The following is a 14,018-nucleotide window of genomic DNA, read 5'->3' as shown; positions in this document are numbered from 1 at the left end:
TCCGTTAAGTAAAATATTTATTTATTTGTCGTATGTTGAATTTTGAATATTAATATTATATTCACATGTAATACGAATCAACAAGAGAAAAAAAAAAGTAAAAATATCTTTATTAGTGTGTATAATACAAATATAATAATATTTATAAAAAATATTATATAAATGTAAGTATATTCTTAATGTTAAGTACAATGATGTAAAAAAATAAATGAAAACGACGAAAAGAGTACATTAAATCCTTAATCTATTGTGTTATTGTATAATTTATTTTTGCGTGTCAATACAAACTACTTGATTGTAAAATATATTGATATGTACATGCATCATATGTAGCGTGTCCACATTTATTGCAAGTGCAAAAGCTAATAATTTGGACACACAAAGAGACTACATATAAAGGGATAGAGAATGAAGACATGAAGAGTTGTGTACGGACTACTTATCTTAGATGCCTCACTTTTCTTAATTTTTCTTTAGAAGACTATTTCGAATGCGCGAGCTATTTTTATTAAAATTTTTATGGAGGTATACAATAACAATTCTTATTTCATTTAGCAATCGGATTGTATGAATTGTTTAGGTCTTTTACATCTATAGAAAATTATGGTAGCTTTGTTTATCCTCTCGTATTGTTTTATTTTGATAGTGTTAATGAAGTGATAAAGATAAAATAGTCGACAACTCGAGAGACAATCATGAATTATGTAAGAGGATTACCTCAATATTTAAGAAACAATATTTGTTGATCCGACTAACATATGTATTTGAATGTATTTTGAGGCTTTTTGAATGACAAACCATTGCAATTGTTCTTATATAAAATGTCTTCTATAAATTTAAGCATATATAGATATCGATAATTTTCATAATTACTTTGAAAATTATTTTATGGCTTTATTTATTTTCTAATATATATTTAATCGAAAAATATATTTTTGAATAAAGTTTGTATCTAAACAAGCTAGTAATTATAGATTGGATGGAACTTTTTAGTCTAATTATACCTTGTAATAATAGTGAGAATGAGATTAATGGGAGAGAGACATTGGATTTATTAGTAACGTCTCTATATAAATATTATTTTAATTATTTAAAAAATTAAAATAATATATTAATTTTATATTATCAATTAAAATGTTAATATAAATAACACAGTGTCCAACAAACTCATTGCCTCTCCCTCCTTTCCCTGCCAATTCAAGTGCCGAATATGATGCACCTCCTCAACGTCGACACATCTCCAAAAACCGAAAACAAAAAAGACAGACAAAAACCTCATGCAACGGGCCAAAATTACACCAAAAAAAATAAAAAAAAGAAGACTCAGACCCATAAAATTATCGATACAAGACAACCTACTAGTTCCACCCACCCTCCTACCTCCTCATTCCCTTGCATAGAATAGAATTGATTGGAAGGAATTGAGGAGTAACCACCCACCCCCCCAGCCCTAACCTCAATTCATTTACAAATATTATGATACTACAAAAAACCAAATACGATCGTACCTTACCACCACACACAAACAAAAGAAAAGAAAAGAAAATAGGAGAGGACGGACATGAGTAAGCGAAATCTGTCATGTCTTTGTCCCTACCTTCTCTTGTCGTTTCTTACCTGCTCCTCATCTTCTTCCTCCCCGCCGTCGCCGGCGGCCCCCCATTGCTCTTAAGCTGCGGCAACCCAGACGGCGGCAACGACGCCGACGGCCGTGCCTGGCTGCCCGACGACCCCTACCTCGTCTCCGGCAGCAACAATGCCATTGCCCGGGCAGATTCCCAAGACCCTTCCTTATCCTCCACCGTGCCCTACATGACTGCCCGGATCTTCCAATCCCAAGCAACCTATCAATTCCCCCTTCCTCAACAAAATCAAAATCCTCCTCCCTCCCGTATCCTCCTTCGTCTCCATTTCTACCCTTCTTGGTACCCTCCACATTTCAACATCTCCAATTCTTACTTCTCCGTCCTCGCCGGAGGCCTCACTCTGCTCAGCAATTTCAGCGCCGCCCTCTCCGCCGAAGCCCTCTCTCAGGCCTATTTCATCAAGGAGTATTTCCTTGCTCCATCCCCTGACCCCAATTTCAAGCTCACCTTCAAGCCCTCCGACGATTACCCTTCCTCTTTCGCGTTTGTCAATGGCATCGAGCTCCTTTCTGCACCCCCGGTCTTCGATAAGGATCCTATGTTGGCCGGCACTGCCGCATCTGACATCGATTCCCAATCGGCTTCCACCTTCCCGATTGCCTCCAGCAGCCTGGAGACGATGTTCAGGGTGAATGTCGGCGGGATGTACATCCCTCCGACGAAAGATTCCGGCGGCCTGATGAGAAGCTGGTACGACGACAGCCTCTACATCTACGGCGCCGGACAGGGAGTTGCTTTGCAGGCTAACGCCACTGTCGCGTACAAGGACTTGCCGCCGTACATGGCGCCATTGGACGTTTACAGGAGTTACAGATCCATGGGAGCCTTTAAGGATGTGAACATGAATGCGAACCTGACATGGCTATTTCAAGTGGACCCTAATTTCATGTACCTGGTCAGGTTCCATTGGTGCGATTCCGAGATGACGAGGCCTAACCAGAGAGTCTTCGACGTCTACATCAACAACAAAACTGCAGCAGCGGAAGTGGACGTGTTTGCCTGGACGAGCTCCATTGCAACTCCGATTTACAGGGATTATGTAGTTCGTGTTAGCAACAGAAGTGCCGACACTCATATCTGGGTGGCTCTTCATCCCATCGCCGCCACCAAGGCCGAATTCATGGACGTCCTGCTCAACGGCCTCGAGATTTACAGGATCAGTGATGCAGCGTCGTCGAGCCTCGCCGGACCTAATCCCACCATATCCGATATGATGAAGAAGTACCAGGAAGCTCACATGGCGCCCAAGGCATTTGCGCAGGATCCTGACGCATCAAACTCTTCCAAAGTGGCCATCACCAGTGTCGCCGGCGGAGCCGCCGCAGTCGGCATAGCGGCCGTCTTAATCGTCGCTGCTTACAGGAAGAAGAAATCTGTTGGTGGACAGGACGCAGGGAATAGTTGGCTGCCAATTTCATGGACATCGAGCAGCAGCACCAATAAATCTTCCACCACATTCGGCAAAAGCCAAGGAGGAGGTGTGTCGATTTCGACGGACGCCGCCTCCAATTGCCGGTACTTCAGCCTGCCGGAAATCAGAAGCGCCACCAAGAATTTCGACGAGTCGAATGTGATCGGCGTCGGCGGTTTCGGGAAGGTGTACAAAGGGGTCATCGACGGGGACACCAAAGTGGCGGTCAAGAGATCGAACCCATCGTCGGAGCAAGGCGTCCATGAATTCCAGACTGAAATAGAGATGCTGTCGCAGCTCCGGCACCGGCATTTGGTGTCTCTGATCGGATTCTGCGAAGACCACGGCGAGATGATACTGGTGTACGACCACATGGGGAGAGGGACTTTAAGGGAGCATCTGTACAACAACAGTAATAAGGGGAGCAAGACAAGCAGCAGCAGCAGCCTTCCATGGGAGCAGAGGCTTGAAATCTGCATCGGAGCAGCTCGAGGGCTTCACTATCTGCACACAGGTGCAAAGTACACGATCATCCACAGAGACGTGAAGACGACGAACATTCTTCTGGACGACAAATGGGTAGCTAAGGTCTCCGATTTCGGGCTCTCCAAAACAGGCCCCAACATGAGCAAAGGACATGTAAGCACGGTGGTGAAGGGCAGCTTCGGCTACCTCGACCCCGAATACTTCCGGCGGCAGCAATTGACGGAGAAATCCGACGTGTACTCCTTCGGAGTGGTGCTCTTCGAGGTGCTCTGTGCCAGACCTGCTCTGAACCCTAATCTCCCCAAAGAACAGGTCAGCCTCGCAGACTGGGCTCTGCGCTGCGCGAGGAACGACACGCTCCACGACATAATTGATCCTCACCTCAAAGGGAAAATCACTCCCGAGAGCCTGAATAAATTCGCCGAGGTTGCGGAGAAATGTCTGGCCGACCACGGCGCCGGCCGCCCCACCATGGGCGACGTGCTCTGGAGCCTCGAGTCTGCGCTTCAGCTGCAAACCAACTTGCCGGCGGCGTCTGCTTCTAAGGAAGCTGAGGAAGTAATAACAGATCACAACAGCCTTATTGCAATGCATCGGAACACATTAAGCCTTGGGGAAGACGATTACGACATCAATGACATAAACGACAGCAAAACAAGTACAGATGAGACCTTCTCCATGTTTGTGAATCACAAGGGCCGTTAAACTCGAGTCGAGCATATACTTTACCCTGTTTTTAGGATAGAACTGTAAAATGACAGACGGATTAGATAGATATACTATTAGGCTTGATTCTTGAAGAACAGTGCATTTTATATTCCCATACACACCTCCTAAATGAAAATGGAAAAGATAGATTAACAACACAACAGTAGTGGGGTCGGTGTAGTGTAGAGAATATAATATAATATACGATAAACAAAGGAACTGCCAAATGAACAAATCCCCAATTTATAGGGGGCGCCATTTATGCGTTACATACCCGTACATACATACGCCGATCTTTCGAATTTTCTTCCCCCGACGGACGGACGGACGGACGGACAGGCGGGTGATGCTTCGGTTTCGGCTTCGTCTCCTCATCGCTATCGTGCTACTGGCACAAGATTGGATCTGGCAAGTGCTCTCTCACCAGGAGGCGGAGGACTGGCACTGCGATTCCAGCTCCGGGATCCTAGTTCAGGCTGAATTCAGACCTGGCATCATTACCGTCGATGGGAAAGTAGATGATTGGAAGGACGTCAAAGAATCGGAATTTTCCCTTTTGCTCGCCGTAGACCCGGATCCTGATAAAGAATACAATGCTGGGAAAATGACTCTTAAGGTACTTCCATTTCTTTGTAATTTCTGATTAATAGCTTTGTTAATTCTTCGTCCTTGTTTAGGTTTTGCACGACGGAAACGATGCGTACTTCATGTTACAGGTTAATGGAAACTATGCATATACTCAGGGGTACTATTTCTTCTATTTTAGGATCTTATGTGACTTGAACAACTCGTATTCCTTTATTGATGTTTCTAGAGATAAATAAATAAAGATTTAGGAATTTTTATAGTAGTTTAAATTGTGGATTCGATCGAAACTCGAAAGGATACATACTCGCTCTCTGTGTAGTATTATTTGATTCCCTGTGTTTAAATCAGAATCAATCTGTAGGGTTCAATTTGAGAGAATTACGTTGAAGTTTTTTCAAGGTTATAATTTGTGATGATATAGATACATCCAGTCCAGTGTTGTTTGATGTCGAATTCACTTGAAAAATCTGTGATGCCAATTGCCATGATGTAATGTGGGATGAAATGTCTTGACTTGAACATATTAAATTGTTATTTCTATTATCACACAGGTGTTGAACACTAAATGGCTAGCAACAATTTGATCTCATTCTCATCTTTGGGTTGTGCAATTCTTCTTACTTGCTGTTTTGCATTGTTTCATTTGTGCCATCTTCCCCAATTGTTGCCCTTGGGGAACTCTTCACTGGCCTCTATTTATGAAAGTTATTTTTAAGTTTTCAACGTGCTCTTTTCCATACAGAGATAACACAAAATGCCCGTCCGTTGCTTTGATGTTTCAAATTGGTGAAAATGCAACCTATCATAGAGTGAGTAGCGTCCTTTCAACAGTCATCTTGTTTTCCCTGTTGAATAATTTTATGTTTTTTCGATCTTTGATATATACTGATCAATCTGTGTACTGTAAAGATGGGTGGTTGTGAAGAACAGCCAGGCTCATGCACAAACAAGACTTGCCAAGGGCATGAAGTGGACATTATGCACTTTTCTATAGGAAATGCTATCCCTGGACGACTTTATGGTAAAAATCCTGTAGACAGCCGAGAAGGATATGGAGGTGATAGGTAATGTAGTTCCATGGTGCGTTTCTTTGTAGTATGTTTTTTCATCTTGCTCTCTGAAACTTGTGTCATGGCTTGACTCTTCTGTCTACACTGCAACTAACAGGTTTGGTCATTTGATAGATGCCTATTCTTGGAACCCACACTGTAGATTCCTTGATGGCCTCAGCCCATCAGGTACATTAAAGTTATTCTTTGTAGATTTCAGAGCGTACAGTCTTTGTATATATTAAGCTGCATCATACTATCAAATTGCTAGTTGCCAAGTGTAAGGTATGTTACCTTTGTTGATGCTCCTCAGCTCGGATTTGGCCATGTGGGTAGCTATTTTATTCTTTTTTGTTCTACAATGAAACATCGGCTTTGCAAATAGTGCTTCTTTCTATATCCCTTTTACTGATTATAATTTTTTGTTTGATTAGGATTTCTTTGTTTGTTATTCTACTCTGCTTTAAGGATAAGGGTTTTTTGCTGTATATCTTGCCATTGAAAGATAACTAATATCCTTCACAATCAATTTTTATCTACATTTACTGAAAAATTCAGTTACCTTTTTTATTCTTTGTTAGCTGTTTTTCCTCACTGCCACATCCATGATGGTTTTACCAAAACGTGAGCAAAATTAATTTACTTCTCTCAGATGTATTCGAAACTTATTATTGATTTCATGCTGTTTGGTTCCCTTTAAATTAGGGAATGACACCAGTGCACAAAATGATTGGCGAGGATCATGGTGGCATAGTAGCTTGGTCGACCGCTCAGGTAATCTTCCTTTGTAATGAAAAAAGACCCTTTTCAATTTGTTCTGTACATCTTCTTCTTTATCAAAACTGTGTAGTGCTGCTCCTTGGGATGGCACTCAAACATCTATTTGGACAATTATTTGCATTCAGGTTTTCAGGAATATACATGCATGTGTGTGTGGGTAACAATGAATTATGTTGTAGATCCATGTTGATAAAAATGCCTGAATCTTCTTCATCTTACTTTCACGGTGATCATTGAAACTAAAATCCAATCACTTCACTTCATTTGTTTAGTGATAAGGCGGCTTTGGTTATGGACTTATGGCTACATCTGAAAATATGATACCTTATTATTTTCTTTCTTTATATCTTTGTTCCTCCTGGATGGTATGCAGGTATATAAAGCTTTCTTTTTGGATTTCCTGCACTATTGAGGCTGGTATCTATTTTTGTAAGTTTTTGCTTTATTCTCTTATAAGAAGTGTGAGTTCTATCAAACAGGCTTCATAAAGGAGGACAGTCCATATGCATCAGAAGGTCAAAAGGGAACATACAACTTTGAATTTTCAAGGCCACTAAGAACAATGGATCGTCTCCAGCAGGTAACTTTGATAGAGATAAACAATAATGTTGGGTAAGAGGTAGCTTCAATGAAGATTCCCCGGTTTCTTATGACAAGATACGATACGATGGTGGTGATGATTTGAAGTGCAAACAGTAAGTAGCGACATTGATTGTAAATGATATGCATGCAGGATGCTCAGTTCACAATTGGAAAAACCAGCAAGGTATCAGCAGCATTCTGGTATCCTATGGAAGGAAAACCATGGCATGGATCTGGGCACTATTCAATCAGCTGTGATTGGATTGTTGTTGATTTCATGAAGCCGTTGACATCATCAGCCAACAACAACAACAAGAAAGAGGTGGAGAAAAGCCCTTGGGATGCCGCGACAGCATTTTCGCTGGTGTTTTCAGTGGTGGCCTTTTGCATGTCCATTCTGATCGGCCACCGGCTTTCCAGAATGAACAGGATAGCGAACTTCAGACCCATAGACAACGTCAACGATACTCTTTAGGAATAGGCTAAAGTAGAGTAGAGTAGAATAGACTGATATATATATATATATATATGAGATTCATGTCATACCACTCCATTATTCATTCCTACTCCTACTCCTACTCTCTTATTTAGCAGTGGCAGTTACAGCACATTTCTGCTGCTTCTTTCTTCCTTCCTTGGCTTGAATTGAGTTTAGTTTTGTTTTCTTGAGTTGAGTTGAATTGGTTGTTTTATTCCCTATATGTATTGTCATTCTTTCATATTGATTTTGGTAAGTTCTATTTACTTTTTGTGTCTAAGACATTTTTTTAATTAATGTAAAGCAGAATGACTAAAAGGTAATTATGCTTAGGAAATAATACTTCTCTCGACTTCTTCTCCGTCCACTTACAATGTATATATATATTTCTAATTTGGGGCTAAGAAGACGGAGCGAGTATTATTTAGTAATTCATTACTTCATGCTTAGTGAACAATTAATGAGACTGATATATCTATATATATATATATATACAGGCATATGTATGTATAAAGTGATTGATCAACTTAATAGATACCAATATATATATATATACAGGCATATGTATGTATAAAGTGATTGATCAACTTAATAGATACCAACCACTCCATTCTTCAATCTTCGTCTAAAGAACGTCGTCGTCTCGTTTCGTTTCAAGTTTCGCCTGCAACTGCAACTGCAACCCAAGTAGAGATTAGTTTAGAATTCGATTAGCAAAAGAGGCCGAGGTGAGGTGAGAAGCAAACCTGAGGAGGTAACACTCTTTGATGTATGTATATGTATGTATGTATGTATGCCTTCCTCCAAATTCAACCTCCTCCTCATGAATTTTGATCATTTTCCTTTTTCTTTCTGATAAACAACAGCTTCAATCTGTGCAATTTCCTTGCTTTTCTATAATAAATTACGGCTTAGGCTTTCCACATGCTCATTCGATACGTATTGGATTGGACAGATTCTGACTCTACCTCGTGTGTAAATTTAGGTTGTCTCAGACTCTCGTGTGCATTAGAATTGCCGTTATTGTTGCCTGATTTTCCTTTCATATCTCCAGATTCGAGGCTGCAAAAATGGCGAGGATCAAACCTCAAGCACTCTTACAACAGAGTAAAAAGAAGAAAGCACCAAGTCGAATCAGCGCTGTTACCATTGCAATTTACAGCCTCGTTGTTATCGTCTTAGGGTTTTTCCTCTTCACATCCTACAAACACTGGACCAGTAGGTCTGTCTGTCTGTCTTTCACTCCTTCATTATCATCCTTCATTTCCTTCTTGTAATTTGGGTTTTTAATTTCCTGCTACGAATATATACATCAAAATAGGTTGATATTGGTATTCAGATGTGATCTTATGGATTTAGGTATTTTTAGACCTTGCTGCATTATAATTTTACTTGTCTTCATTTCCTTATTTGCACTATTACTTAGCTATTGCAAATATTGCTATTGATTGATATGGTAGAAGATGTGCAGCTCTTGGGCTGAAAAAAAGTGGCCATTGATTCTACATGGAGTAACATTTGGAATAAGCTACTGGATTTTGTGTTAATCTTATAGTTTCAAAGTTCGATTTAGTCTAAAAAAAAAAAAGTTTGCTTTAGTCTAGTTGGCTAAACATTGCATTAATATTATCCTTAAGTTGATAATTACTTTCAATCTTGTTATGTCTTCATCCAGGTCGAGTAATCCGTCGGAAGAGTTATCCAGCGTAGAGGTGAATCTATTCTCTACTGTTATATCCTAATTGAATTTTTTAATATTTCACTTCAGCTCTTGCTTTCATGCATTCTCATGGCTTCAAGTGAAAGTTCCGTGTTGGACAACAATCATTGGCTGCATAGTCTTAGGTTTTGTGTTTATCTTTCCTTAACATGGTGGGCACCAAATTGTCTCTTTACTTCATTAGGTTCATCTCGTCTAAACTGGTCCTTGTTCCTTTGTTTGCAGCATACTACTTCGATTGGTGATTCTAGGAAAAGTGAGATCCCCAAATATGCTGTAAGCTCTCCCAAGTGCTAATTACTTGATAGATCAAATCTCCAATTGTTTAGATTTTGCACCTGATATGTTTATTAAATACACTATTTCGATGAGATGTAGCGAGATCTTTTTTAAGTTGCTGTAAAGAACTTGGTGTGAAATGCTGCTTTACTAACAAATACCATGAGGTTTTCCTAATTTGCAACATATTTTGATTTTGTGTACTGATGAAAGGGTATTTATTATGTTAAATAAAAAAGAATTGATAGTTATGAATCATGTGGTTTGTATTTCCAAAACCTGGTTAGGTCCCTTGGTTTCGTTTTTACGGTCAGCTCCGGTCATGTGTGGTTTGCCTGCTCATCTCAGTAATTTTTTGATGAATGTGTACTCCTATATCAGGTTATAAAGACATCAAAAGGTTCAATTACTGTAGAGCTTTTCAAAGAAAGTTCCCCAGAAGATGTTAATGAATTCATTAAATCATGGTACCCGACAATTTCCTTACCTTATCATGTCATGACCTTTTCTATTGTATGAGAACTTTCTGGCAATATGTTGCCCCCCATGACATAAATCCCACAATTAGCATGGTGTGTTGCATCTGTGCAGCAAAAAGGGACGATTCGAGGGGATGCCCTTTAGCCGTGTAATAAAGAATTTTGTCATTCAAGGAGGTGATGCAACCAGAATCGGAAATGCGGAAGATTGGACTTCAAGAGGAAAGCAATACAATCAACTTGATGCAAGGTAAAACTCTCTCAGCTCTTCAAGCAAGTTAATCCTAATGAGTGTGCTTATGATATGAATTGTTTGTTTATGTTAAGCCTGAAACACGAAGCTTTCATGGTGGGCACTTCGAAGAAGACACAAAATGATGATGGGAAGGGTTTTGATATTGTGATCACAACAGCACCAATCCCAGATCTAAATGAGAAAATTAATGTATTCGGGCGTGTTGTCAAGGGAGAGGATGTTGTTCAGGTAGGTAGATATTCTGTGGTGGTGTGTTTCAAATTAAGTGTGTTATTGTTCTATCTGGTTCTTCTGGTAAATAATCTATTATTATTATCATTATAATACAGGAAATTGAAGAGGTGGACACTGACCAGCATTATCGACCAAAAACACCAATCAAGATCACACAAGTAACCTTGACACACAAGCCTTGAACAGTTAAGAGTGAGTTTGTTAGTTACACAAAGAATCATCTCCCACTTACACACACACATACAATACACATCACCATTTTGTTCTTACTAGGGCCATTGTCATGTACTGTACTCTACTGTATGATTTACTAATCATTATTCCTTAATGTATGGAAGAAAACAGAAAACTTTGAACTTGAGGTCATGGCCTCAAACTCCGTCGTTTCTTGTCACACATGTTCATCGCCTACTGGAACTTGCCTTGTCGGGCCTAGTTTGCAAGCGCTATTAAATTCGACCAGAAATTTACCAGAGCGCATCTGAGTGGAAAGCGACGGTAAATTCCCACGTTATAATAAAAGAAAAAACCTTTGAACTTGATTCCATAAAGATTCAAAAATGAAACATTCGATCAAGTTGAGTGCCAATATAATCAAATTTATAGGAAAAGATCCAAGAAACAAGGAAGTGAAAACAAACGAAAGAGTCGATTGACTTACTACTACTACTATACTACAGCAGAGTAGAGTAGAGTAGTTATAGTAAACGATAAAAATACCATTAAGAAGACGAAGCCGAAGCCGAAGCCGTAGGGCACACACTCGAGAGCAAATGCTCAAGCTCGCCGCTGATTTCAATTCCATCAGCCTCCATGCGTGCGCGCATACCAGGCGCCGTCATTCCAGCCCCCGCATAACTCTCAAGTACCGCCTCGTACACACTGCTATCCACACACTTGACGCTCTTCATTAATTTGTAGAATTCCTCCGCGCTCCCGACATCATCTTTCTGTGTCTTCAAATAATTCACGAATTTCTCCACAGTACTCGGTCTGGGCCGCCACTCTTCCCCACCAGCAACTTTCGACGCAGCAGTTTCCACCATCTGCAGAGCTCGCTTTATTTGATTGTGTTCCAGAAAGTAATTCACAAACGGCTCCCATAATATGAAGCAAGGCCCTTTTGATCTCTTGGATGCGCTTTCGAGAATTGACTCAGCTTCTTCAACCATGTCCCGTGCCAGGAAAGCACGAATGGCTGATTTCGCCAATCTGATGTCGTAACTCTGACAAACCGACTCCCATTCCTCAAAGCATTTCTTCACCCCATCTGTGTCGTTTAGGTTGTTCAGCGCCTGAATCATCATAAAATAGCTCCTGTTTGTCACTAGCGTGAATCTCGACTTCAACAACTCCCATATCCGACGGACGTTATCAAGATCCGAAAGGCCGGCATACAAGCTTATCAGGAAATGGAATGCCTCGCGATCCTGCTTAGGCATTACCTTCTCAAGATTTTTCAAAGCCAACTCAGCCTTTTCCTTATGTCCAGCCTTCATGTACACAACAGCCAAGTTACTGTATACCGTCCAATTGCACCCCTTGGCATTGTCTCGCTGCATCTCCTCAAAGACTCTTTCCACCCCCTCGATGTCATTCAAATGCGCGTAGGCATTTAAGAGTAAGTTGTATGTATAAATGTTCAACTTAACATTCTGCTTTTTCATCTCCTCTGCTAAGGCAACCACCTTCTCCGGTTGCCCTAATTTGATATACATGGACATGAGATTGGTGTATGGCAATGGAGATAGTATCATCTTGTCCTCAACCATTTTGGCAAAGAGATCGAGCGCCTTATCCACCATCTTCTCCTCACAGTAGCAATTCAGAAGTGCTCCGTAGGTGCTATGTACCTTCGAAGAAGGCGACAGGCCACTCACATAACTTTCAGCAGCATCTGCTCCCATAACTTTTCCAATTAGATCCACGCGCTTTGCATGATCTTTGCGCCCGAAGTTGAACTTTCGAGCTTCCATCCACTCCATTATCTGAAGATGTAAAAGACCATTTCATATCAAAAGTAACCTTAGCAGATGTCAAAAGACAATATGATGGTTAAGTGTAATCAGCTTCTATGCAGGAACTGCCATCACTTGTCAAGTTCAGGTGAAATTAGCTACTCAATCAAGTGTAAGTATGCAGTAAAGAGAAATGGTCCAAAATGATCGTCAATCTTCAGGTAAATGTACCAAATTAATCAATTCTAAGCTACCGTTTCATATGCTACGCAGTTTAACCCTGAAAATTAGTGAATCTAGGATAATAAAATTAAGATACAGAGTTTCATAGCTGCGGATACAGAATCAAGCAACATTCAAGTATATCGGTTCAACGCGTACACTAGGACCACTGCATTGATTTTTCGCGGATTCAAAGATATGGTACAGGGCACACTAATGTGCCTGGACAAAAACAAAATCACAATGAAAATTGGAGAGATATATATATATGGATAGATAGAGAGAGGGAGAGAGAGAGAGAGGACCTCGAGAGCTTGTTGGTGTCTTCTGTATTTACGGAGCTCCTTGATACAGTTTTCGAGCTCGAACTTTCGAACGGCTTTCCCCTCCCTTATGTATTCATTTATGGTGGTGGCCACCGTCCCTTTGGCATGGCCCAATGCGGACAACCTCCGGTAGAGGCGATCATCCGATGCGGACGCTGCCCTCGCAGCTTGGACCTTGTGAATGGATGCGGATGCTGCCGAAGTAGCGTGTCGGCGAGCATAACCTGCCATCGTCGGAAGGAACGAAATGGGGCTTAGTGTTTAGGGTTTTGTGGGAGATGAGAGAGTAGGACTGCCTGAGCGCACCGCGACCGCGACCGCAACCTCCTACACTGCGATTAAATAAGTTAAATTTAAAAAATGTTTATTAAAACAAATGGTTTGTGTTTGCTATTAAAAAAATATTTGATAAATATTTTGTAAGAAAAAAAAAAATTATATTACTTTTGTCTTTTTATTTTAAAAAATAAATTATGTATTTTAATTATATTTTAAATTATATAATTTATTTTTTTTAATTTTAATTAAATTAATTAAATATTTTATTTATAATTAATTTTATTAATATATTTATTGCTCGTAATATTATATTCGCAAAAAAATATATAAATTACAGTAATTAATTTTAATTTCACTTAAAAAAATTTTTTAATGACCTAGAATAGTATAGTAAATAAGACAATAAGAACAATAACAATGTTAAGTAAAAGTAGTCTCGAAACAGTGATGTATATATATTTTTCTAATAAGTTGGAATTTGTTGAGTGCGCCAAGTATGGGTGATTGAGTACGGCACGAAAAAATGTGTTTCGACTT

The 14,018-nt window shown here is 40.1% G+C and overlaps 4 protein-coding genes across 12 annotated transcripts; 3 read left to right on the top strand and 1 right to left on the bottom strand.

The window, feature by feature from the left end:
* The first annotated feature begins 1,438 nt into the window (after positions 1 to 1,438).
* LOC127242974 (receptor-like protein kinase ANXUR1) lies at positions 1,439 to 4,248 on the top strand. Its single transcript, XM_051262776.1, has one exon. The coding sequence runs from the start codon at positions 1,582 to 1,584 to the stop codon at positions 4,246 to 4,248; it is 2,667 nt and encodes an 888-aa protein (XP_051118733.1). The 5' UTR covers positions 1,439 to 1,581.
* Positions 4,249 to 4,374: 126 nt separating this feature from the next.
* Positions 4,375 to 7,994, top strand: LOC127242975 (uncharacterized). Its single transcript, XM_051262777.1, has 8 exons — positions 4,375 to 4,867; positions 4,929 to 4,996; positions 5,582 to 5,648; positions 5,749 to 5,903; positions 6,007 to 6,077; positions 6,594 to 6,662; positions 7,148 to 7,248; positions 7,402 to 7,994. Exons 1-8 carry the CDS (start codon positions 4,478 to 4,480, stop codon positions 7,723 to 7,725), a joined length of 1,245 nt encoding a protein of 414 aa, XP_051118734.1. The 5' UTR covers positions 4,375 to 4,477; the 3' UTR covers positions 7,726 to 7,994.
* Positions 7,995 to 8,301: 307 nt separating this feature from the next.
* LOC127242998 (peptidyl-prolyl cis-trans isomerase CYP21-4-like) lies at positions 8,302 to 11,075 on the top strand. 9 transcript variants are annotated; one of them, XM_051262818.1, is made up of 9 exons: positions 8,304 to 8,482; positions 8,595 to 8,713; positions 8,783 to 8,950; positions 9,404 to 9,440; positions 9,674 to 9,724; positions 10,109 to 10,194; positions 10,319 to 10,456; positions 10,534 to 10,690; positions 10,792 to 11,075. In XM_051262818.1, the coding sequence occupies exons 3-9, from the start codon at positions 8,799 to 8,801 to the stop codon at positions 10,876 to 10,878; spliced, it is 708 nt and encodes a 235-aa protein (XP_051118775.1). In that variant the 5' UTR covers positions 8,304 to 8,482; positions 8,595 to 8,713; positions 8,783 to 8,798; the 3' UTR covers positions 10,879 to 11,075. The 9 variants fall into 9 exon arrangements, with proteins under 9 accessions (XP_051118781.1, XP_051118775.1, XP_051118777.1 ...); XM_051262820.1 differs by having other exon boundaries at positions 8,304 to 8,497; XM_051262822.1 differs by having other exon boundaries at positions 8,307 to 8,461.
* Positions 11,076 to 11,243: 168 nt separating this feature from the next.
* LOC127242997 (pentatricopeptide repeat-containing protein At1g02370, mitochondrial-like) lies at positions 11,244 to 13,527 on the bottom strand. The gene is made up of 2 exons (XM_051262817.1): positions 13,182 to 13,527; positions 11,244 to 12,684 (listed from the first exon to the last, which is right to left on the bottom strand). Exons 1-2 carry the CDS (start codon positions 13,431 to 13,433, stop codon positions 11,419 to 11,421), a joined length of 1,518 nt encoding a protein of 505 aa, XP_051118774.1. The 5' UTR covers positions 13,434 to 13,527; the 3' UTR covers positions 11,244 to 11,418.
* Positions 13,528 to 14,018: the final 491 nt, after the last annotated feature.

Source organism: Andrographis paniculata, unplaced genomic scaffold (assembly GCF_009805555.1).
Source record: "Andrographis paniculata isolate CXL003 unplaced genomic scaffold, ASM980555v1 Contig89END, whole genome shotgun sequence".
Classification (NCBI taxonomy): domain Eukaryota; kingdom Viridiplantae; phylum Streptophyta; class Magnoliopsida; order Lamiales; family Acanthaceae; genus Andrographis; species Andrographis paniculata.
This window is presented reverse-complemented; position numbering and strand designations above follow the sequence as displayed.